General features: G+C 39.9%; 1 protein-coding gene across 5 annotated transcripts in view; it reads left to right on the forward strand.

Moving 5' to 3' along the window:
- Nucleotides 1-23,217, forward strand: part of pcnt (pericentrin) — a 34,230-nt gene that overhangs the window by 7,436 nt on the left and 3,577 nt on the right. For 3 of the 5 annotated variants that reach the window (XM_067479325.1, XM_067479328.1, XM_067479327.1), the window contains 47 exons: nucleotides 79-495; nucleotides 590-808; nucleotides 1,622-1,717; nucleotides 1,829-1,972; nucleotides 2,217-2,472; nucleotides 2,631-2,710; nucleotides 2,863-3,160; nucleotides 3,497-3,597; nucleotides 3,722-3,833; nucleotides 4,253-4,379; nucleotides 4,558-4,677; nucleotides 4,767-4,833; nucleotides 5,020-5,124; nucleotides 5,251-5,362; nucleotides 5,445-5,485; nucleotides 5,582-5,716; nucleotides 5,844-6,090; nucleotides 6,205-6,352; nucleotides 7,467-7,908; nucleotides 8,244-8,441; nucleotides 8,594-8,665; nucleotides 8,999-9,103; nucleotides 9,388-9,540; nucleotides 10,213-10,359; nucleotides 11,620-11,780; nucleotides 12,175-12,338; nucleotides 12,548-12,720; nucleotides 12,813-12,975; nucleotides 13,184-13,426; nucleotides 13,869-14,101; nucleotides 14,306-14,413; nucleotides 14,654-14,674; nucleotides 15,017-15,253; nucleotides 15,347-15,520; nucleotides 15,789-15,941; nucleotides 16,443-16,622; nucleotides 16,704-17,729; nucleotides 18,567-18,737; nucleotides 18,884-19,067; nucleotides 19,522-19,856; nucleotides 19,956-20,058; nucleotides 20,561-20,733; nucleotides 20,827-21,102; nucleotides 21,248-21,405; nucleotides 21,806-21,935; nucleotides 22,100-22,891; nucleotides 22,969-23,181. In XM_067479325.1, the coding sequence (XP_067335426.1) occupies nucleotides 79-495; nucleotides 590-808; nucleotides 1,622-1,717; nucleotides 1,829-1,972; nucleotides 2,217-2,472; nucleotides 2,631-2,710; nucleotides 2,863-3,160; nucleotides 3,497-3,597; nucleotides 3,722-3,833; nucleotides 4,253-4,379; nucleotides 4,558-4,677; nucleotides 4,767-4,833; nucleotides 5,020-5,124; nucleotides 5,251-5,362; nucleotides 5,445-5,485; nucleotides 5,582-5,716; nucleotides 5,844-6,090; nucleotides 6,205-6,352; nucleotides 7,467-7,908; nucleotides 8,244-8,441; nucleotides 8,594-8,665; nucleotides 8,999-9,103; nucleotides 9,388-9,540; nucleotides 10,213-10,359; nucleotides 11,620-11,780; nucleotides 12,175-12,338; nucleotides 12,548-12,720; nucleotides 12,813-12,975; nucleotides 13,184-13,426; nucleotides 13,869-14,101; nucleotides 14,306-14,413; nucleotides 14,654-14,674; nucleotides 15,017-15,253; nucleotides 15,347-15,520; nucleotides 15,789-15,941; nucleotides 16,443-16,622; nucleotides 16,704-17,729; nucleotides 18,567-18,737; nucleotides 18,884-19,067; nucleotides 19,522-19,856; nucleotides 19,956-20,058; nucleotides 20,561-20,733; nucleotides 20,827-21,102; nucleotides 21,248-21,405; nucleotides 21,806-21,935; nucleotides 22,100-22,891; nucleotides 22,969-23,181 (9,513 nt within the window). The remainder of the gene's footprint in view (nucleotides 1-78; nucleotides 496-589; nucleotides 809-1,621; nucleotides 1,718-1,828; nucleotides 1,973-2,216; nucleotides 2,473-2,630; nucleotides 2,711-2,862; nucleotides 3,161-3,496; nucleotides 3,598-3,721; nucleotides 3,834-4,252; nucleotides 4,380-4,557; nucleotides 4,678-4,766; nucleotides 4,834-5,019; nucleotides 5,125-5,250; nucleotides 5,363-5,444; nucleotides 5,486-5,581; nucleotides 5,717-5,843; nucleotides 6,091-6,204; nucleotides 6,353-7,466; nucleotides 7,909-8,243; nucleotides 8,442-8,593; nucleotides 8,666-8,998; nucleotides 9,104-9,387; nucleotides 9,541-10,212; nucleotides 10,360-11,619; nucleotides 11,781-12,174; nucleotides 12,339-12,547; nucleotides 12,721-12,812; nucleotides 12,976-13,183; nucleotides 13,427-13,868; nucleotides 14,102-14,305; nucleotides 14,414-14,653; nucleotides 14,675-15,016; nucleotides 15,254-15,346; nucleotides 15,521-15,788; nucleotides 15,942-16,442; nucleotides 16,623-16,703; nucleotides 17,730-18,566; nucleotides 18,738-18,883; nucleotides 19,068-19,521; nucleotides 19,857-19,955; nucleotides 20,059-20,560; nucleotides 20,734-20,826; nucleotides 21,103-21,247; nucleotides 21,406-21,805; nucleotides 21,936-22,099; nucleotides 22,892-22,968; nucleotides 23,182-23,217) is intronic. The other 2 variants (XM_067479326.1, XM_067479329.1) reach the window with 1 other exon arrangement.

Genomic DNA, 23,217 nt, shown 5'->3' on the forward strand with positions numbered 1-23,217 from the left:
AGTAGTAATAGGTTTGTGCTAAAAGGCGTTAAGGAATGTTGAGGCAGTTAAGTAATCTTTCTTTCTTTCTCTCTCAAGGCTCATTGTGCCCATCTCTCAGCCGAGCTAGAAGAGACAAAAACAAAGCTTAAAACCACATCAGACCTACTAGTTCAAAGTAATGCGAAGCTGGATGAAGCATTAAAAGAACTTGAAACAACCAATGCAGAGTTTCAGAATGTCCAACAAGACATGGAGAGACTCCAGAAAGAACTGGAGAGGAGCTGCAACAGCCTAGACAGTGCTGAGAATGAAAAGAATGAACTGGAATCTCAGGTTTTCAGTCTAAGACAAAACCTATACAACCTGGAGCAGGCCCAGGCTCAGGCAGCGCAGGAGAGGGAGGAGCACAAGAGAAAGGAAGAAGAGATGGATGAGAGGATCAAAAAAATGGAACAAGTCTTAGAGGAGGAACTTGAACAATTTGAAAGCCTGCTAAAAGCCAGGGATGTTGAGGTGAGATATAACAGTAGGTTTATTCGCTCATTTTATTGTACATGTTTTTGAATTCAAATTATCTAAAGATTAACAAGATGTACAAAAATGTTAGTTTGCTGAAGAGAAGGAGAAATGGGAGGAAGAGAAGCAAGAGAAGGAGAAAGAGCTCCTTAACATAAGGCATGACATGGAGGAGCAGCGGAGGGAAAGGGAAGAAGAGGTGAAGGCTTTACTGGAGAAGCAAGCCCAGGTGGTTGAGGAGGCTACAGAAAAGCTCAAGACATCCCACCAACAGGAGATTAAAGACCTGATGGGAAAACATCAAAAAGAGGTAGGATTAATATAGGGCATGAAATGCTTTACTTTACAGAAAATGTTAAAGTATGTTTTTAGTTTCAAAGTTAAATTTACATTTTTATTTTGACCTCCCAGGACCCATCTTTACTCCTTTCCTCATCACATTTAATCAGTCCACTGTACATTCAGCTATACATAAGTACAACAATCAGCTAAGAGTATTTTTTTAAGAAAGTTTTGCCTGCTCCATTCACTGGTTAAAAGGCAAATGCCATTAACAGCAGGTTGTTCATTACCTGTCATTATTGAACATTATTTCATGAATGTTAAAATGCTCCTTCTAGCTAGTGTCAGTCGGTAGCCAAAGAGTTTGAAAAAAAGATACAAAAAGTACAATAAAGTGCAAATTTCCACACTTTAGAAATGAACTTGACATTATTTTTTTAAAAAGGGAAAGAACAGCCTTAAGTTCTGGACAGTTCTCACAACCCTGAAGTGCAGTTCAGGCCCTTTTTATTTTTTTTTTCCCCCCCCCAACTTATGAACTTGGGTTGAACCAGGAGCTTACCTATTTGGATCACAAAGCTTTTAAAAAATGTTTGTCATATTAAGAGGATATAAATTTTATTTGAATATGTATTTACCTATGGCAACCATATGTTAAATGTGTATCAGCTCAGAGTCAAAAGGCCAACAGATGCCAAATATGAAAGGATTCAGGATAAAAATGTTGATTGGGACATTGTTGTCTTTGTATACATGATACAGAGCCAATTTCATATAGAATATTTCTCTACATTGTAATCATTAAAATTCTAGTCTTGCAATTTTTTTTTTATGTGCACAGATTTCTGAGTTGAGCAGCCACCAGGAGACAGAGCTGCTGAAGCTTCAGGCTAGTATGGAGGAAGAACAGAGGAAACAGATTAGCCTAATCAAACAGGTATCAGAAGCAGTATGTCTAAATTGAAGTGAAAGGAGTACTCAAATAAATTCATTCTTGGTTACTTAACTATGTACATGCTCCTTTTTTTTTGTATTTGCTCTTCTGCAGGTTACTGAACGTGAGCATGAGAGGATGTTGTCAGAGTTAATAGTCAAACACAATGAGGAGCTTGGTCGACTGAGAACAGAGCTGTCTCTTGAACTGAGGGAGAGTATGGAGGCTGCTCACCAGGCAGAATTGCAGCAGGCACAGGTCTGTGTATTTATACATACACAAGAAGTCTATATATATTTACTGTACATATACAAGCACAGTGTAACATCTTCTTCACAACTTGGCATCCACATAATTGACATTAAATTGTGAGTGACACTCATTACACTTCAGTCATTAATCACAGTATTTTGTAAATTTGGATATTAAGACATTTTAATTATACTTTGCGGCATATACAAATATATCTTTGGAAGAAAATGGGATTATTTATTTCCTTCAGGCTCAAAAGATTCTGGAGCTTGAGGCTTTGCGTCTGAACCTGACCAGCATCCACATGTCTCAGTCGGAGCACACTCAGCTTAACCCACATCCCGAACAGGAGTCTGCTCTCACCAAGGTCCAAGCCTCCATCAGGGAAACCTTTGTCCAGGAAAATGCACTTCTGCAGGCTCAACACCAGTCAAAACTGAACCAGATCATACAGCAGAACCAGGAGCAGCAGGAGAGACTGTGTGAGCTGCACAAACAAGAGATGGGTGAGTTCATATTTGCCCTTTGGTGCACTCAACATGTGGACTGTTATGTATGTGGTGAGTCACTCTGTAATTAGAAGAGGTTCAGTGAAAAGGAGATTTAGCCTTCAACTTTTTTTAACGTGGGTGAACACTTTCATTTGTGTCTTATCTATGTTCAGATGAGTTAAAACAGGAGTGGGAGACTCGTGTTGCTCAGGAGAGAACCTCCATGGAGGACAAACAGGCCCAAGAGATACAGGTAAAGCTTTACACAAATTGGCATAGAAAAGTTCTTTGATTTAAAAGAATGATAGAACTATAATAGAATGTATTTTAAGAGTTTTATTGTGCATGTTTTAATACTTTATATATTTGTGCCTGTGTGATTTTAAGTTTTACTTTGTTTCTCAGGCTTTAAGGTTGCAATGGGAGGAAGAGGCTATGAATGCTCAGGCAAACCTCCAGACATCTCTCTCAGGGACCCAGAGTAGCCTGACTAGCACCCAGATCGAACTGACCAGCACCCAGGCGTCTCTAACTCAAACCAACACCATGCTGTCTGAAGCCCAGGCAGCTCTGTCACAGACTCAGACAGAGCTACAAGAGGCACAAGCCAGGCTCGAGGAACTCCGGGTTTCCAGTAACGACCAGAAAAAAAAACTAGAGGAGGAGATAAAACAAGCATGGTCTGACAGAGATGCTGCGGCCTGTGAGTTGCATTGTTCAGTCAATCAATCTTGGCCTTCTGCATACCTTCCTAAATGCACCATCTTCTTAATTGATGATTGCAATATTTAAACATTGTTATGGTTAACATGGTTATTAATCTTAATCTACTACATTAAACAAATCTGTTAATAGACGGCCGTGCTGATTTCCTTATACATCAGGAAGTTTTGAGATTTCTGCCTACAAATATCACAAATGTGTAATCATTTGTTCAAAATACATTCATTAAAATTTATGGTGTTCATGTACACTTGAATACCATTTTCCAGATCACAAAAATTAATGCTTTGCTGTCTGTTTTGGAATTGATATTCAGTTGCTTTGGAGGAATCTGTGTCTACTCATGAGGCAGTGCTGCAGGAGAGAGAGCAACAAGCACTCCATCTACAGGAGAAACAGCAGCAACTACAGAAAGAGGTTACTTCACTGAAGCACATAAACATAATTCGTCATTCGTTTCTTACATTCTTGGTAGTAATGAAACTTCATTAAATCTACAGTAAAGGTTTTGTTTTTTGTACTGGTTACTTTGGTCAAACAGGTTATGCGCCTACAGGATGAGAAAGACTTACTGAAACAGAGCTCAGAACAGGAAATAGGCCAGCTGTGGACCCAGCTGGAGAGCATGAGAACTAGTCGCCAAGAGCTGGGAGGTGAGATTGATATACTAATGATTTTTATCATTACTACTATACTTTATTTACTACTTTTAAATACTTGTAGTTAAATTGTACAGATGTGCTCTAATGATGTAGTAATAATAATAGTTAATAGTAATGTGATATACCTTGGGTGCCAAAGTGTTTTTGAAATGGCAAAATGAGTAAAGCAGAATTTTACATTAAAATTGCATGTAGGTGGATGAAAACCCAGCATAATGTACATTCAGCTAGTAAAAATGTCCCTTCAGTACCAGAAGTAACAAAGTAAACATGTTTTCTTATAGTTTGCACCCCCCCTTAAATATAATGTTGATGAAGAAAAATTCTGTAAGCCTTAACATAACACTTCCATTAATGTACATTCATCTTTGCATTTTCTGTCTTATTCTTATTATCTTATGATCTATCAGAGCTGAAAGATCAGTTGCTTGCTCGTTCGTCTCATGTTGATGACATTGAACGCCTGAAAACAGAGTTCAATGAACAAAAGCGAGAAATCAAGGAGCAGAATGAGGCTGAGCTGGAAAGCTTAAGGAGGTATGTGAGCACAGGTTTGATGCATTTAGCGTTGGCTAATAGCAGAACGATGGCTTGAAGGGTGATGAGTACAATAGAAACAGATATTCAGTGGGTGTTGACTATTCTAAAACATTAGTTCAGCACTTGTGTTTTTCTGTTAGCTCATTATATACACTTAAACTTCATCCTACTATAGGTACTTTGAACAGCGGTTGCAGGCAACAGAAGACAGCTACAGAGAGGAAGTTGCTCTTCTTCAGCTAAGGCTGGTAGAGCGTGCTTTAGAGGAGTCTGTGCTTAAAACAACAAATGACAGGTATGTTGGTAGGACCAACAATCGAATGCATTTTATGCCAACTTGAAATCCAGTTCTTTTAATATCCATGCTTTTGGTCCCTGTCTCAGTTCCCTATCTCAAGGTGAAGAGGAAGATATTAGCTCTGATGCCAACATCACACTAGAGAAACGGAAGGTAAACGTATACATATGATCAAATATAAAATAATTTTAAAAAGTTTTGCTTTTCCAAGGAAGGTACTGAAGTCAAGGTTGGCAATCTTGCATTATGTGAAGTATTCAAGGAATACCTTCCAGCCCTTTTTCACTGCATTTCGTGTTTGATTTTTAGCTACCAGTTTTTATATTTTGTCTCCTCCAGGAATTGCTTGATAGTCTGCGCCTTCAGTTGGAGGAGAAACACTCTATGGAGCTTACCAGTTTGCAGTCTTCTTTGACTCTATCTTTCAAGGAAGACGTACAACAGGTCAGACACAAACATAGTCCTGTAATCTTTAATGCCTCCCCCCCCATAAAATCAATGCTAATATGACAAAGGGTCATTGCACACATTTACTTATGTTTTTATATTGTCTGATTATTTTTCCATTAGGTGCGCTCAGACCTCACTGAACATTACTATGAAGAGCTTCAGGAACTGAAGAATACTCATGCCTTGGAGCTAGAGCAACTCCGAGCCAAGCTTTCTGAAAGTCACTTACGAGGTAGATCACTTACATTAGATCATAAAAACATATGTTTGCAGTGAGATTTTTATGTTAAATAACCCTTCAAATATCTTTGTAGAGCTGGACAGAGTGTGTCTAGAAGCAGCAAGGCAGATTGAGGTGAGAAGAGATAATAGAATCTCTGCAATGAAAACAGAGTTTTGGTGGTTTGTGTGTGTGTAAAAGTGTTTTTTTTTTTTCTTTTTGCATAATTAGGTAGAGTTGGAATATAGGTTGTGGTGTCACACTGAGGAACTGCATGCAAACAATACAATCATTCACACCCTGGAGAACAGACTTGCAGCTTTGAGTAAACAGCATGCTGCAGAAATGCATACAACTGCACAAAAGGTAAATGCATATAGGCTTTAGTAGCCATTCTATATAGGAAAAACCCCACTAGCAATTACTATATATGGAAAGAAATGTATTCATTCATTCATCAGAAATGTACATCATTATTTCCCAATTCTTGCAGTTGAAACAGGAGTTGTCTGGAGAGCTTGTCAGTCTTGAGGAAGCTCCGGAACATGAGAGGCAGAGCGTGCAAGCAGAGATTAAAAGGCTAAGAGAAGAGCTTCAACAGAACCATAAGGTGGAACTTGCTGCCCTGAGGTCAGACATTGAAAAAGAGGCTGAGAAAGAGAGGACACTTGTGGAACAAGCACTTCTCGCAGAGAAGGAGAAGTTAAAGTCTCTGCAGACTGCCCTGGACAATGATGAGAGTAAGAACTATTTGATGCAATCATGGATTGTCAGCAAGTTTCAGCTCTCAGTCAGATCAGAAGTTTCTGAAATACATTTAAGTAGTGTCTCATTTTGTAATATGTCTCTTTTAGGCCCACAGGTCCTAATGGTGAGGCAGAAACTGGAGGCTCAGTTTGACAGAGAACTGCAAAAGGCTAAGAGCTGCATGGCAAAAGAAATTGAGGAGCTCAATCTACTCAAAGAGCAGGGTGAGGAGCAGCTATGCCAAGCCCAGGAGAGGTGAGATTTGTGGAAGCTCATCATTATAAAGTCTTAATTGTAGCAGAGCTGAGACCATAAAGCATAAGTAGTTTTGTTTGTATTGCTTTATTAAATACCTTTAAAATTTTAGCGATTTATCCTACTATATGTGTATTTTTATTTTTTTAATAAAAAGAATTGTATGCAGATAGAGTGATTGATTACTAAGGCTGTATCCCATGACCATTTTCATTATTGCATTAATCTATTCTTTTTAAAATTGCTTGTTCTATAAAAGCAAATTTAAAAAAAGCCCAAATTAGTTTCAAAGTTGCATCCTCAAGTTGCTTTGTTTTGAGGCTCACGGCCCTTTTCTAATTTGCTTCAGCTGTTAAAGTAATCCTTGAACACTTCCTTTAAATTTTAAATGTACTTTTGAAGGTACTTGAATTGTAAGTTTTAGATCTACAGTGCTGCTAGCAAAAGATCCCCAGGTTTCAGCTTTTCCCTTCAGGGGTCGCCACAGCAGAGTGTGTTATTTTATTTTTTTAAATTTAAATTTTTATTTTTTTACATCTAATGCCCTTCCTGCTGCAACCCTCCCATTTTATCTATGTTTGGGACCGGCCCCAAGGTATCCCTTAGTGGAATGGAGGGGCACACCTGATAGGGTGAGATTTGAAACCTTGGCCTTCTGGATCCCCACCTATAAAACTTTATCCTGAGTGTCTCTTCTGCATTTTAATCCTGAGGCCCTCTGCTTCCTCTTATTTGCCTTGGGCATGTTCAGGGACAGTAAAGGCTGTAGGACATCTGTGTTGAAATTAAACATGCGTTCATGAACTTTATAGAGCGTAGTTGATCCATATTTTGAAAACGACAAATGTAGAATTTTGAGATAACAGCTGTTTGAGTAGTATTCTGGATTTCACATTTAAATACAAATATAAATTTAATATGTTTACCTGATGATCGATATATTGAGACAAATTTGCTTGCAGTTTGCCCAGTCCTTTTTAAATTTTGTTTTCAAAATATCTCAATGAAATGAGAAAAGGGACCCCAGTCTGCCAGGCACTTACTTAGAAAAAATAATTGCTGATCCTGCTTCAAAGTACTTCATTTTAAAGGCTACTTTTGTCTATGTCCACAGGTACAAAGAGGAGAAAGCAATATTAGAGCAGAAATATGAAATCAAAATAGCAGAGCTAAAGAACAAACATCAAACTGACCGAGAACATGAGAATGTAACACTACTGAACAAACACACTCAAGAAATGCATACACTCATTGCCAAACACAAAGCACAACTAGCTTCACTCAGTACTAGTCACAGAGATCAGCTTGCAGCTACAGCCACTGAGCTTGAATCCAGACACAATGCCGAGCTTGTTGCCTTGGAAGTGGCCCTTGATTCCAAACGAAGGACTGACCTTGAATCTCTGGAGGCTATGTTGAAAGAGACAAATCAGGTTCAGCTGGAGGCCTTAGAAGCGGAGTTGACGCGTAAGCACCAGGAGGAGAGGGATGAACTGGAAAAGAGGATGCTGGGTAATATGGACACTCTGGAGACCACATACCTGAAGGAAGTGCAAGTAAGGACATGCCAGTACATAGTGTTATGCCTGATGTGTACACCTATGACCCCCCCCCTACTTGAAATGATTGAGGTGGCCAAAACATTAGAACCACCTAATTATTATGCACTCCAGTTTGACTCCACTACCCACTTTGACTTCAGTAATAAACACATAGTAGAATTATCACCTTTCTGACAGTTTCAAGCTAAATCTTGTAAAACCTTGTAAAGGTAGAATTCATGGCAGAGCCACTGTATTGGATTGCATTAAATTCCACAGGTGGTCAAATGTTATGCTTGACTGGTGTAGATACTAAGAATTTACGAGTGAACCTCTTCTTTTCATCTCAGACACTACGTGATGAAATGGTGCAGCTTGAAAAGCAGCACTGTGAAAGTCTCAGTCGCCAAAAATCAGAACATAGGAAGATAATGGAGCTCCATTCTGCTGAACAGCTGTCTGTCAGGGAGGAATTCAGGAAAGAACTGGCTCAGGTGCACATGGAGAAGTTTAGTGCCATGGCAGCAGAGCTCAGTCATGTTCACAAGGTGAGAAATGGTTAATTTGTATCTGGTGTGTGTGTGTGTGTGTGTGTGTGTGTGTATCATATAAATAAAAATCTGGTGTCCATTTCTAATTTAAAACTTTACTGTCTCCTTTCAACCAAAGAATTCTGATTACATAATTTTTTTTCTTACAGATCGAGCTGGCTGCTCAAAAAGAGGCCTTGGATACTGAACACTGCAAAGCCCTGGAGACCCTTAAGAAACAGGTACATGCCTACATTACTACATAACTTTTGTTTACCAATCTCTGAAAAAGCCTCAAGTACACATATTATAATTACACAGCAGAAATGTACCTTTTATAGCAGACATGCAATTTATCCTAACTTGAAAGTACATTTCACCCAGCATTTGTTTAAATGGGATGAATGGCAAAAATACTGTACACCTGCATGTAATGTTTTTGTAGGGAATCGTGAGGAGCACCCCTATCCTGTATAATTTCAGTTATGCAGACTAAACTTTGCATGAAAAGTGATGTGTGACAAAGTCAACATTTAACTCTAAAAGATATGAATTGACATCCTGTGGTTTCTTAGGTTTTAGAGCTTGAGCAACAACATAGCACAGCTCTCCAGGAGCTCTCACAAAGCTACACAGCAGAGAAAGAGCATCTTCTGGAACAGCACCAAATCCAGTTACAGGTGTGTAACACACTGGAATGCATTTGTGTGAGAATCTTTTCACAGGGATAATGCTTTACACATCCTGATGACTAGTGTTTTTTAATGTTTGTCTATAGTTCCGTAGCTCTTACTACCCATTAGAGAAGGGATTACGGAGTCATTGTTCACCCTAAATAATGTGTATTTGTGTGTAGAGGCACCAAGTATTTATCTGGCTTTTTTTTTCTGAGAAGCACTCAGAATGGGAGCACTTGACCAGCTGCCTGTTGTTCTATTAAACAAATGCACATGTCCTGCTGTAGGAATTAAGAGGTGTCTCTGCCCGAGAATTGGAGGCTTGTCGCAGAGAGCTTGAAGAGGAGTCCTCAAGGCAACGTCAACACTTCCTTGAAGAGGTGGAGCTCCTCAAAGTCCAATCAAAGGAGAGGCTGCAAGAGAGGATTAATCAAGTAAAGGTAAGAGGTTATTTTTGGTAGAGATGGGGTGAAAGATAAGTGGCAGAATAATAATTTCGCCATTCATTTTAACACCTTTTGAAACGGCTGTGACAGGACTATATAATTACTTTATTTGTAATAAAAAAATACTTTACTTATAACTTATTCTTTATTGTTGTATGTATTTTATGCTGAATACATGTTTGAAACACGATTATGTGATAGCTCAGGATTAATAAAAGCCGTAGTGTGTCTAAGTGTGGTGCACTTCCCCCCTCTAAGCTCCAGCTGCACCAGTCTAGTAATATATTAGTCTTTTCTCTTGGAATCTTTCCCACTGGAGCTTTATTCAAACCCAGTTTCCACATAAGCCTACCATCATATACGTAGAAGTGTCCTTTTCTGAATCTGTGTGCCATGGGGTCGTACATGTTTGCTCAGATGGCAGAAACACGATGGCTAAATGAGTTGGATCTAAGCTCTTTATCCTCTAGTTTTATGGCAGGAAGGTATTTTTTATTTTTATTTTCCCCCAGACATTTAGCATCTGAAGTGTGAAGCCAGTAGTAAGCAGTAGCCTGTGAGACATGACCCAAATTGTGTTGCTAAGGAAGAAGGCTACAGTTTACTCCAGCATTTTAAGGTGGTGACTGTTTTATTTAAATTAATGTTTCACTGCTTTCTTTGAAGACTGAGCTTGATGAACAGAAGGAGGCAGAGCTTGAGGACCTGAGGCAGAGCCTTTTATCCGAACAAGAGGAGAAAGAGCACAGCTACACAGACAAAATGAGCCAGCTGACAGCCCAACTGCAGCAGCTTGATGCTGTGGTGGCACAGGTACTCGGGACAATTTTATTTATTTTTTAAGTTCTGTCTACATGAAAAGCTTGATGGGATGCCACCTGCAGATTGACTTTGCTAGGAACAAGACCAGACAGGCCTCAGAAACGTATCTGATTACATCACGTTAAAATGATTAAAGTATGTTTGAGAGACAGAGAGAGAATATTTTTAGTGCTTTGGCTGGTGTTTAAACATTTTAAACACATAAGTACTTTTCTCTAGAATTGGGCTCCTTTGACTGAAAGATCATATACAATCAACAGAAAGATTAATGTAAAAAAGCTGAAAGTGGTAACAACAGACTTCACTTGGTGGAATAATCTGTTAACTTCAGTCCATAACGTTCATTTAAGCACCTTTGTCTGCTTCTGTTAATTTTCTTATTGTCTTGTTAAAAGCCATTGGAGCTTCATTGGTTTGGTTTGGTGTTGATGTGAAGCTTTTGGACCAAATTGGCATCCACTTGTTTCTGTGGAGATTTTAAACGTAATAGTCGTTTTAAATAATTGCTTACTTCAACTGCTCCAACAATCAAGAGTGGTTTTAATGAAGGCAGTTCAAGCCCATGTTTATTTCAGCAATGTTTTGCTTGACCTTTAATCCTGTAAATCCACTATAAATCTTAAAGCATACATGTCCCTATTGCATGTATTCGTTTGTTTCCACGGTACCTGCCCATCTTGCATCTTTTTAGTGAGATATTAATGAACAAACACACCCTCCTGAGAAGCTTTAGTGAGGTTGGGAGGGTGCCGTTGTCAGGGTAGCAGCATTGTTTTGTTGAAGCAGGTGGCAGCGTGAGATGCATTTAATGGAAGGGAGAGGGAATAGGAGAGGGAAGACATGGTGAGAGGACAGGGAGAGAATAAACTGCTTGAGGAAAGAAAGGTAAGAAAATTGGGCTATATCTAATAGACTAGACTTAGGCTTCACTGAGTCTTGCCAGAGTTTTGCACTGATTTTGGAGCTTAAGCTGAGTACAGTTGCCAAGGTGGTTACAGTCATTTCTGGCATTGTATGTGTTATGTATGTAACAGTGGATTATTTGTTTTGGGCAATAGTAGTGGATTTTGGTTATCTACTTCAGTTTTCTGTGTACTGTTAATGTGGTTTTAATTTCTAGTGGGTCCCTTTTTCATGTGTAGCATTCCATCCTGCATTTTCTAGGTTCTGCCAGAATTTGGTTTTTTAGTTACTTTTTTTTTTTTTTTTATTTCAAAGGTTTATTTATTTATTTATTTATTTATTTCCCAGCTACGTGCTGAGGTTGGATGTCTCCAGGGAGAGTTGGAAGGAAAGCGTGCAGAGATGGAGACCCTCGATACCCTCCTCCAGCGACGGGAACGAGAGAGCCAGGAGGGAGGAAACCTTTTGCAGATGCTCACTGATGATTTACAGACTGCTAAAGAGGAACGGTAAGAGGTGTTCTGTGTGTTCTACTGTATGTTGATGATTTATAAACTTAATGTCTTTCAGTTCATGCTGGTTAATTTACCTTTTGAATTGTAATTTTGTTTTTAAATGGCATCTTAGATTCTTCTTGCCCCACTAAGCTAAATAAACAATCTGCCTAATGAGTGAGACTTCAGAAAGTATTTTACATCTAACCTTCATGTTAAGACCTAAACTTTAATTCATCTCATGTCACAAAGCAGCATTTTTCAGAATTTTAACTGCTTAAATATACATGCATATTGCACATATATTTGTTTACACATGCCAACATGCCAAATAAAGCGAAGCATCCAATCTCACAACATGTGATGCACTTTGCTTGGTGTTTGTATTTGATGTGTTTTGTTGTTCCAGACAAAAACTTCACCAAGCCAAAGACAAGCTATGTAAGGTGCTGATTGAGATGGTTCGCTGCACCATTGCAACAGAAGACTTGATTGGACAAAAGATAAATACCAGACCCAAAACATCTCAGTTGGTGGATCATCAGAGGAGCTCAGCAGGACTCAAAGAATCAGGTCTGTTCATCAACTTTAGAACACATTTGAGATTAAGAGGCTTTGAATATACAGGACACTGCATTATTTCTGGTTACAATAGTTAAGAGGCTTCATGACATATTAAGTGTTTGTTTGTTGTCTAAGGGATTAATTAAATGGTTTGGTTTAATAAAAAAGTGATTTTCTAATTAAGGTATTAAACATTTTTGACTCATATGGTTTTTCAGTTCCAGACTTGTCATCAGATGACTTGGAGCTGACTCAAATGCTCTGTGAGAGCCTACTGGTTCCAGACAATCAGATAAGTCCTGGCGGAGAAGAAGCTGCTCTTAGTGCCTGTACCCGACTCCGTCACACAGTAGACACACTATTGGAGCTTCTAAACCAGGCTAACACCCAGGTAAAGGGCATTAAGACTTGCCAGTTTTTGCAAATTTGTTTCTTATTGGTGCACATGAAAATCTAATTATGGATTTTGCACTTTTTCTTCAGCTAGAGCAGACTCATGATGTCCACCTTTCTCTGGAAGAAAAGATTTCTCAGGGCACAGAAGATTCTGCCCAACTCCTTGAGCAGCACAAGCTCTTATTGGAGCAGCTCGATCAGGAGTCAAAGCAGAAGAGTCAACTCCAACTCAAGCTCCACAAGGCAGAGGGTGAGTTCTTGTTGGCTCCAATTTACTTGGCTTGATGTAACTTACGATGCTATGTTACAATAGAGAATCCACTATCTTGTAACAAACCATCTTAACACTTCTGTCTGTTCTTCAGATTCATTATTTGATTAAAAATGAGAAGCTATACAACAACGCTTGGCATTAAAAAAAAAGTTTTTACCTATTAGCATTTGCTTAATGTTTTTAGGGCTCCTTGAGGGCTACATAGCTGAGAAAGCGATCCTAGAGGAATCTCTGCAGCAGAAAGAAGCACAAGAAGAGAGATTGGTGGAAGAGCTGGAGAACCTCAAGGTTAAGCTGCCTCAGATCCAGGGCCTGTCTGCAGAATTTGAAAACCTCAGAGTAAAGTATCAGGAGCTCAGTGAGGAGCACACAATTCTCCTGCGCCAGAAGGAGCATCTCTCTGCTGGACTAGGGGAGAGAGAAAAAGGTAAGAGCAGACCTATAAAACCTATAAACATGAAATAGTTTGTTACATGACCTCAGCAGTGAACTTGACCATAGAATTGTATAATGTCTGTGCTCAGATATGCCTTCTCTCCATAGGCCACTGGCTCAGTTTAGGTCCTGACACAGGTTTGTTGTTCAGAGTGTGCAGTTTGTTTGAAGGGGTGCGGGGATGTAAATGCATTATGTTTGCTGTGCTGTGTGAGGTTGTAATACAACTACCACTACCTTACAGCTGAAGCTCTTGAGTGAGACATTTGCATTTGTTTGGTTATTTTACCTCTTAAACAATGTTTTAAATCTGGACTGTTGAATAAAATGCAGCATATTTACTAGGTGCCGGTTTGTGGCTTGCCTGCTATTTAGGTTATAAATATATTTACAATGAAACTGCTGCCCTAACTCTCCTTTTAATATTTTTGAAGCTCTCCTTGCAGAGACAGAGCGTTTGACCCAGGAGAGGTTGGACATGCAGAGGCAGGCAGAGAAAGACCACAGCTCTCTGTCTCAACAACTCAGGGTCCTGGAGAGAGAGTTGTATGAGCAGGAAACAAAAGGTCTGGAGACAGAGATGAACCACAAGACCCAAACTGACGACCTCAACCAACGTGTCCAAGCGCTCGAAAAACAGCTAAAACATGACCGTCAGTTTATTGAGGTGAGTGTTTACTATTTTAAAATGTTTGGAAACTCCCCTGTATCTGAGTTTGTAAAATGCAATTCATCTTAAACCTTTTCTTTTGCTGTTGTGCCAACAAACCAATATGATGAAAAGGAGGGCTGATAGAGTGCTATAGACTTTCTTGTCTCACTGCTTAATGTAGTGGACACTGTTTCACATAATTCATTCCTGTACATACAGGAGCAAGCTGTGGAGCGTGAACATGAGCGAGACGAGTTCCAGCAAGAGATCCAAAGACTCGAAATCCAACTTAGACAGACAACCAGTGTGGATAACAAAGGACACAGAGTGAGGCCCTTTTTATTCAATATCAAATATATACAGCAACATGAATTAGTATAATAATGATCAGCAGTGTGTGTGTGCTTGATTTGGCTTCTTTTGTGAGGACATTTTGCTGATTGATTATAAATTAACTAATAGCACAGTAGAACTCACAGAAGTTGAAGTGATGTGATGTATTGTTTGTCTTCTGATGAGCCTGACTTTTATCATGTGTTTATCCCTGTGCTGAACGGATTGCTGTAGTTTGAGGACTTGGTTATGCAGGTATGATATCTGACTGTAGCATACTTCTCTTAGCTTCTCTGAGTCTTGTGCATGGTCTGTATTTTGTTACCATTATTTCACTGCATTGACGAATTGTAGTGCTTCTGTTTTTTCTATACATTCTACTCTAATTTCTAATTGTCTGTGAGCTACCGATTTGCTTTCTCTCTGTCACTGCTCTCTGGAATGGCTTAACTTGATTGTTTGATACCAGTGGCTGCAGATGGCTTATGTAGCTAAAAATCATAGTTTTTCATTTGCTTTTTTTTTTTTTCTTTTTTTTTTTAAATATATACACAACTTTATAAACTTGTGCAAATGTTGCTCCCCATGTCACTGTAGGTGGAGAGTCTACAAGCTATCATTAAAGATAAAACAGATGATCACGCCTCATTGCTTGCAGCTAATCAGCAAGCCCAGCAAGACCTTGCAGAACGTAATGAGGAGATAGACAAGATAGCTGAGCGAATGAGAGAGCTAGAGACAGCACTTCTTAACAGTGCTGAGAATAATCGATCTATCAATCAACTTGAACAAGAGGTCCTCAGGGCGAAGTCGAGAGAACAGGAGCTCACACAAGTAAGAAGATGCACAGTTGTCCTTTACATAAACTTGAAATCACTAAGCGCAAAGTCAAATGTTCTTTTACTCAAATGTTCTCACCTATGTCAGGATAAACAGGCACTGGAGCAGCAGCAGCTGTCCAACAGGCTTCAGATTTCTGCCTTGCAGTCTAAACTGGATGAAACAAGACACTGTTACCAAGACAACACCCAAGACCCCACCCAGGAGCTTAAAGATGCCCTGTACACTGCTCAGCAGAGTCTACAGGCCAAAGAGCAAGAGGTCTGTGGGAATTAATTCAGAGCTGGTGTCATGTACAGTAGCCAAGATAATGTAGGCTGATTATTGTTGGCCCATTTGGCTGCAGTGCCATCTTTTGGTACATGCGCATGGTTATCCACATCCATCATTTAAAATGCAACTAGGACCAGGGATCTGTAAAAGCTCAATATTTTTGACAGAAAGCTATGTGGCAACTACAAAATTTTAAAGTGTGTGTGTATATATAAATTTATTTTTTTCCCTCCATTTAATAAATAATACATTTTAGGTGGATGCTCTACATGGCCAGCTGGAGAATGTAAAGAGCGATTTGAGCATCAAAGAAGTTGAACTAAATAATCTCACATTACAATTGGAGCTACTTACCAGCCAGAATGCTGCTCATGTTAATGAACTGGATGAGCAGATTCTTGCCTTGAAGGTAAGAACTGCTGGGTATTGTTGACCATTCATTTGTGAATTTACTTGGTATGAGGACAATTTAAATGCTAAATGTACCACATTTAAATTCTAAACTATTTCAATGAAATTTGACTCTGCCAAGACTAGCATTTGGTTATTTGTACATTTCAATTATAAAAATGTGGCTATTTCAGCAGCTTTGCTTCAAATATGTAAACACAAAAGCCAAAGAAAATCATGGCTGCTGTCAAAAAAAATTCTAATACACATAGGAAACTATTCTGAGTGTAAAATGTTTTTGGTAAAGCTTGTGAAGATGAGGAATTTTTACTGAAATCATGCTCACTGGGTCTTTATCTCTTGCATTAGTGTTGTCACTCCAATCTGGTGTTTCCAAGTGCCTTGAAAACCAACTTTTCCTGTAAATTAATTGGCACATTTAATATTTTAAACCCTGATAATGTTTTAGTTGCATTACACATAAATCCTGAGTAATTTGCAAGTACAACTCTGCTTGTAGGATAATGTGTCTGCCCTGACTGCAATGAAGGAGGAGAGAGGGAAGCAAGCTGAGATGGAAGAATCTGAAGAAGAGACCCTCCCCTCAGCATTACTCCAGGAGAAAAATCAAGAGATAGACCATCTTAACAATGAGGTCCAAAGGCTAGAACAGGAGCTGGAAAAAAACAGGGACACAAAGGTTGGTGTCAGTATGGGAATACAGATAATTGATGAGTTGATTTTCAAAGCTCATTTTAAGTCTGTGTTTCCATCTCCAAAGGCTTTGGAGGCTGAGTTTGAGGATCTGCGCTCACAGGTGGAACACCTTCAGTCTGAAATCACAAGAGTGCGTCAGGACAAAGCGGAAGAAGCGGAGCGCCTTCATGAGGTCATCAGCACGCTGCAGGCAGAACTTGCCACACTGGGCCCAAATCTGCATGAAGTTAGTGACTCTCAGGATGGTGACAGCATCAATCCCTCACCTGCACCTAGCCCTGAACCTCCCCACTATACCATCGAAGAACAAGTGAGAAGTGAAGGGCCAAACAGCCTCAAGCAAGAGCTCAGTTTGACTCATTCTGCCTCATCTCGCTCCCTTCGATCTTGTATAAAAGGGCTTCAGAGTCAGCTGGAGACTGCAGTGGCAGAGAAAGAGGGACTGGAAAGATTACTGCTTACCCAGGAGGAAGAGTACAGAGGCCATGGGGAGGAGTTTGGAAGGAGGCTGAAAATTGAGAGAGAAAAGGTGGATGAACTCCAAGGTCTCCTCACCCTTAAGGAAGCGGAACTGGAGCACTTTAAAACCCAAGTAGAAGATGAAAAGAAGAAAAGGAAATTATCAGAGCAGGAAAGGGATATTTGCAGAATTAAAGCCCAAGAGGCGAGCGTTCTGCATGAGGAGAAAGCCCACCTACAGTGTCTAGTCACAGAACTCCAACAGAATGAGCAAGACAAAGTGAGAGAGACGGAGTCTCTAAGAGCAAAGCTGCAAGAGGTGAAAATGGAAATGGAGATCCTCAGGGAAACCAGTCTCACTCTGGAGAGGCAAGTTCAGGAGGTAAGAGCGGAGTTGGTAGACATGGAAGAACTGGTAGCTGAAGAAAGGGCAAAGATTAAAACTCTTGAGACCTTGAAGAGAGAGCTTTCTGTAGAATGTGATACACTGAGGAGAAGAGAGATGCAACTGCAGGAGGAAATTGAAGGGCTCAGACAGGAAATTGCTTCAATGAGAGCCCTCCTCCAGGACGTAACAGCTCAACTGAAAGAGAGAGAAACCAGCCAAGAAGAGGCTCAGAAAGAGGTGCTGGTGAGTGCCTGTACTGTATATGTCAGCCTGCCTTCAGACAAACACAGGTTGTTAAGCCACCTCCATATAGATGTATTAAACAAAAAAATAACAAAACAAAATTAACGAAATATTTTTGAAAACCATTTTAAGCAGATATTTAAATCATTAGTTTGTAAACAAATCAGTGCAGAATGCTTTCATTTTTAGTTTTTCTTTCTTAATCTCTGGTCTTTTTTTTTCTTTTTCTATTTCCCCCTCCCCCGGTCTGTGTTACCGAGGTAACTTTACAAAGTTACCTCAGTAAGTTTAAAAGGCCACAGTTCCAACAGGAAATGTCTTACTGCCACTTTCCGCTAGCATACAGCTGGTACTAGCAACTGAGCAAACCCACATCTGGTAATGGTTAGGAGCGTAATGACGTGGTACGGCACTGAGACGGCAGAATCATACTCACTGAGGAAGTGACATAGAATGGGGAACAAGGAGGAAAATCTATGTTAGCTCTTGTAAAGTTGTAATTTATTTTTCATTTCCTAATTTTCTGCCTTGGTAGGATGCGTTAGAGAGAGGGTGTATTCTTTGAAAAGAAACTGGAGGTTTCGGGTACATGTCTCTTTAGAGTTTGTACAGACTAGTGCACAGCTGGTTTTGGTAACTGTAGCAACTATACTCACATTACACTAGAGTAGTTTTGCAATAGATACACGTCTGATCCAGTTTTTAAAAACTGTTTGTTATGTGCAAAGCATTTTTTGGAAAAGCTGAAAAAGATTAGAGAATGTACGGCATAAATGCATTAATTAATATAGGTAAGTAACTATTACACTTGGTAACATTGGTGTTTCTTTTTCTTAGACACATGCTGAAGTGACTTTGGCTAAAGCAGATGCTGCCTTGAGACAGAAGGAGACTGAGCTCATAAGGCTAACAGAAGAACATAAGGCTGTGACTTTAGAACTGTCCACTGTGAAACGGAGTCTAAGTACCAACACAGAAAGGGCTGAGAAACTTCACGAGGAAGGACAGGTATTTGGCAACTGAGCACAGTCCTTTGATTCTGTGTACAGATCCACTGTTTGCAATACTGTACTGGATTGTAATTTGTAGAAGCATTGGATTTAAGTTTTATGAATTTGACAACTGAATACTAATGTTACTTACTTCTCTATCAGAACAAAGACCATGCCCTTGTTGACCTGACGGCAGACAACCAGCGACTGAAGGCAGAGCTTCACAATCTACAAGAGGACCTGGCTGTTCGTGAAGAAGAACTGGCGTTTCACCAAAGAGAACTACAGCAACTCAGACAACACTGTCAACAGCAGGACACACTTCAACCAGGACACCAACAGAAAGGTGACTCCCTAATGTGGGAGGGCTAATAATATGCAGTCATATGGCACCTACAGGGTAGTAGTTTGAATCCTGTATCTTAAAACATTCCATTCCTACATTAAAGAACCTTGCCACGTATGAATTAAACTAAATTTAAACAGAACACAACAAAATATTACAATCTGATATTTTGCTCCCAGGTAGCCACAAAATCTGCTAATAAAAGTTTAATGACAACTTTTATTTGTCATGCTGCATATTGGTTGTCTTTTCACACTCTATTTTGTATTCATAAAAAATCATTAAGGATTTAGCTTGTTAATCAAATGCCTGTTCAGTATTTAGTATATCGGTCCTATGGAAAGCAATGGTTTAGTTTTGTGACATTAATGCCAGAGAGGGAAGAGAATTACACTAATAGTAACTGACTATAACAGAAATATGTTTTCATATTGACAGTTTTTATCTTTGTCAGATATTTCTCACACTGGTTTTTTGGACATTGTGAGCATCTCTCGTGATGAAACCTCTCTGAGCTCACCCGAGGTTTTAAGAAGACTTGAATGCTCAGAGGACAGACTCCCAGAACAGTTCCATGCCTCTGTTCTCGCCTCTCGTCTGTCTGAGCTCAGTGTTCTGCACAGTACAGGCCTGGATCTCCTTCAGGTTAAGACTTCTCCCAGGGTGGTAATGGAGCTTCCGCGGTCTAGGACCATCACACCAGAACCAGCTACAGAGACTACCCAGTCCCCAGGCTCTGTGTCAATATCTGACAACTTCTCAATTCTTGACTCTCTGGATGCTGACAAAGTATGTGGTCTAACCGTTTTATATGTATTCTGCTTGTTTGGACATTTGCGAAAGGCTGTTGCTTTTACTTTAGCTCAGAAGTGATAAAATGTTTTTTAGGTGCATGAGTTGGAAGGACTTGACCTAACGGCACCTTCATCCCTTGTTGGCTCCACCTCCTCCCTGTCAGCACAAGAATGGGCCAGTGATGGATATGGCAGCAGTAAGTATTGCTACACTAAACCTGAGTTTTGCTTGTTCTCAGTCAACTTTGTCAAGGTACAAGACAAGTGATATGTCAAGACATTTAAATGAAATGTGAAACATATTCAAGAACAAATTTAATTTAGCCCAATTCAGTGTCACTAAAGAGAAGTGTATGATTTGTGTTTTGTAATTTACCTTTACTGTACCTTGTAAAGTGGTCTTCATTTACAACATGGACAACTCTGTATTTTTGGTGTCACTCAGCTTGTCGCAACTAAATGCACCCAGGCTCAAGGTAAAGAAGGAACGTTTCACTTTTCTGTCTGCAAGAGTGGGGCTTACAATTTATGATAAAATTGAGATCTGTAACACAGGGACAAGTGATCAAACTGTGGCTACACATACAGTGATGACAAAAAGAGTTTTTGTTTTTTGTGCGTATGTGACATCTTTTGAAGGTTAATGGGAAGAAAAATAGAATGTCATCTTAACTCTTTGTTCTCCTCTTTTGCTTTTAGATGTGAGTTCAGAGTTGGGTGCCAGGCTGCGAGTGGAACTTGAACAGACCGAAAGGCTGGACGCTCAGTTTGTTGAGTACCTTCGCTGCAGAGGGATGAACCCCACGGTTCACACAGATAGTGCTGCAGGCAGCATGAGTTACAGTGATGACTTGTTATCTCCTGAGCTTCAGGTGTGCTTCATTCATACATGTTAATGATTTGATTTTTATTTTGGCATTCTTGATATTGTGTATTAATCAATTTCTCTTCTTTTTTTTTTGTAGGGCATTTTAAAGAAAGTTTATCAAGAAAGCTGCAGAATTCTCACTTTGTCTCAACGCCGTGCCACTGCTTCAACTCAGCCTCATTTCTCAGACATAAAAGTCGCCTCTCTAAGCCAGACACAGTATAATTCTGAACATGGTGCTGCACTACTGGACCACCAAGAAAAAACCTGCTCCAACCCCCCTATGAGCTGGCAGCAGGAGAAGAGAGCACTACAGGAGACTGTGATTGCTCTAAGGGAGCTGCTCTGTAGAATGGCACAGAGACGCACACAAGTGAGTTTCGGGAGTTTTAATAAATACTTAAACTCTGTGCATCATTTATAGATTTTATATAATTGATATTTATTTGTTTCTGTCTTGTAAAAAGTTTAGAACAAATATTAAACAAAGCTTACCTTTGGTCTTTTTTTTTTTCCAGACTGATCCCACAGGTGATTCTGAATGGCACAGAGAAAAGCTACAAACTGATGTACAGGTTGAATCTCAGCTGAGGGCAGAGTTGCAGCAAAGCCAGAAACTCCTTAAATGTGCTCATGAGGCACAGCAAGAGCAAAAGAACAAAATGGAATCACTCAGGTACACTCACATGATTAATGGAAAAGCACATCTTCTCTACGTATATCAGACACTAATCAGAATATTGCACAATCAAGGCACAAAGTAAGTCATACTAGTTGAGCTCAGCATTGTCGACGCAAGGTTTCTTTGCATTTCAAATAACTTGGTACATTATTTAATTTTTTTTTTTAATTCGATTTAATTAGCTTGTTAGTCAAAAAATATGTATCTAAAAAGAGACTGAATTTTGTTTTTTCATGGTTCCTGTTTATATATATCCTTTTTGGTTCTTCATAATGTTAGCGTTACCATTACTGTCTTCACTGTCTCTTACACTCACACAAACTGCAGAATGTACAGTTAGTTAAAAATGTAGTTAAAATTGTGTTTTGTTCTCTTTTTTTCTTTATTCCCTTAGACATGCTGTAGAAGATGAAGAGGAATGTTTGAGGAAGGAGAAGGCCAAAGTTCAGGAGCTTCAACAACAACTGGAGCAGGAAAGAGCTCTAACTCTCCGTAAAAACAGAGAGGAAGAAGAGAGAAGAGAGGTAAATCCACATTATATTGTACTTTTTGAGACTATGAATACAGAAGAGAAATGTACTTGACTAAATGATTTCACTGAGATCCAAGATTAATATGACTGAGGTTTTTGTGTAACTGTATCTGAGCTTAGCCTATGAAACTGTTTGCCCTTGTCTTCCCTGTCAAGGCTGTAGAAGTATTATCTGAGCAGCAAAGGTCTGAGCTTGTAGCTCTAAAGGGACAGGTGGAGCAGGGGACTGTGGCCTGCAGCAACCTCAGACGTGAACTTCAGATTGAACAGTCACGAAGTGTGCTGCTGGAGAAGCATCTGGATGAAACCCAGAAGGAGCTAGAAAATGAACACAAACGTTCTGCCCAACAACAAGACCTCATCATGCATGAAAAGACTCATCTTGAGCACCTCCTAACAGAAGCAGAATCTCGGTTGGCAGAAGTTCACTCTAAGCTTGCAGATGCTCGCACAGAGCAGGATGAAGAGAGAGACCGATGGTCCAGGCAGGTGGATGAGCTAAACTGCAAACATGAGGTTGATGCTGCAAGAGACAGGAAGTTTATCAATGACATACGTGCCCAGCTAGAGCAGGAGAGAAGGCAGAGGGAGGAGCTGGCAGCTGTGGTGGACAAACTGCATGCTGAGCTACTGCAGAGTGAAAGGAAATGGGAAGAGGATGACAGAACAAGGAGACAGGAGCTGTATAGGGAGCAGAAGGCTGCCTCTCAACAACGTATAGCTCTGGAGACCATAAAAGAGCAGAAACAGGAAGCCAGCCGTGCTTTAGAGGTGGAACGAGAACGGTCCAGACGCCAAGGGGTGGAGCTTGAAGAGCTAAAGGAGAGGCTCCGACTGTTGAAGGCCAAAGACAGAGAGAGGGAGGGGCAGTCGGAGAGAGAGAAGAGGAGAGAGAGGCAAGAGCAGATGGAGAAGGAAAGACTACAAGAGAGGACCAATAACAAACTGGTAAGACTTCATAAGACTTCATGCATCTAAAATAATTTTCAATACACAAACATATTGCCTCACATTTCTGACTTCAGTGTGAGTTGGAGTTGTTGAGGAAACAGGACCAGCAGCGCATGCAGGAGCTGCAGCGCACTTTGGAAGACCTGGAAAGAGAGGAGAGAAAGATGGCTGCTCAGAGACTTTCTGGACAGACGATACAACAAAAGGCTGCAGCATCTCCACAGCGTCTCCAAAATTTCCAGTGTGATGGGGCACAGGCAGAGCCAAGCACACAACATAACCATCAGGTACACAAGTGGTTATTATATGGGGTTAAGCGGTTA

The sequence above is a fragment of the Channa argus genome, chromosome 16 (genome assembly GCF_033026475.1).
Source record: "Channa argus isolate prfri chromosome 16, Channa argus male v1.0, whole genome shotgun sequence".
Classification (NCBI taxonomy): domain Eukaryota; kingdom Metazoa; phylum Chordata; class Actinopteri; order Anabantiformes; family Channidae; genus Channa; species Channa argus.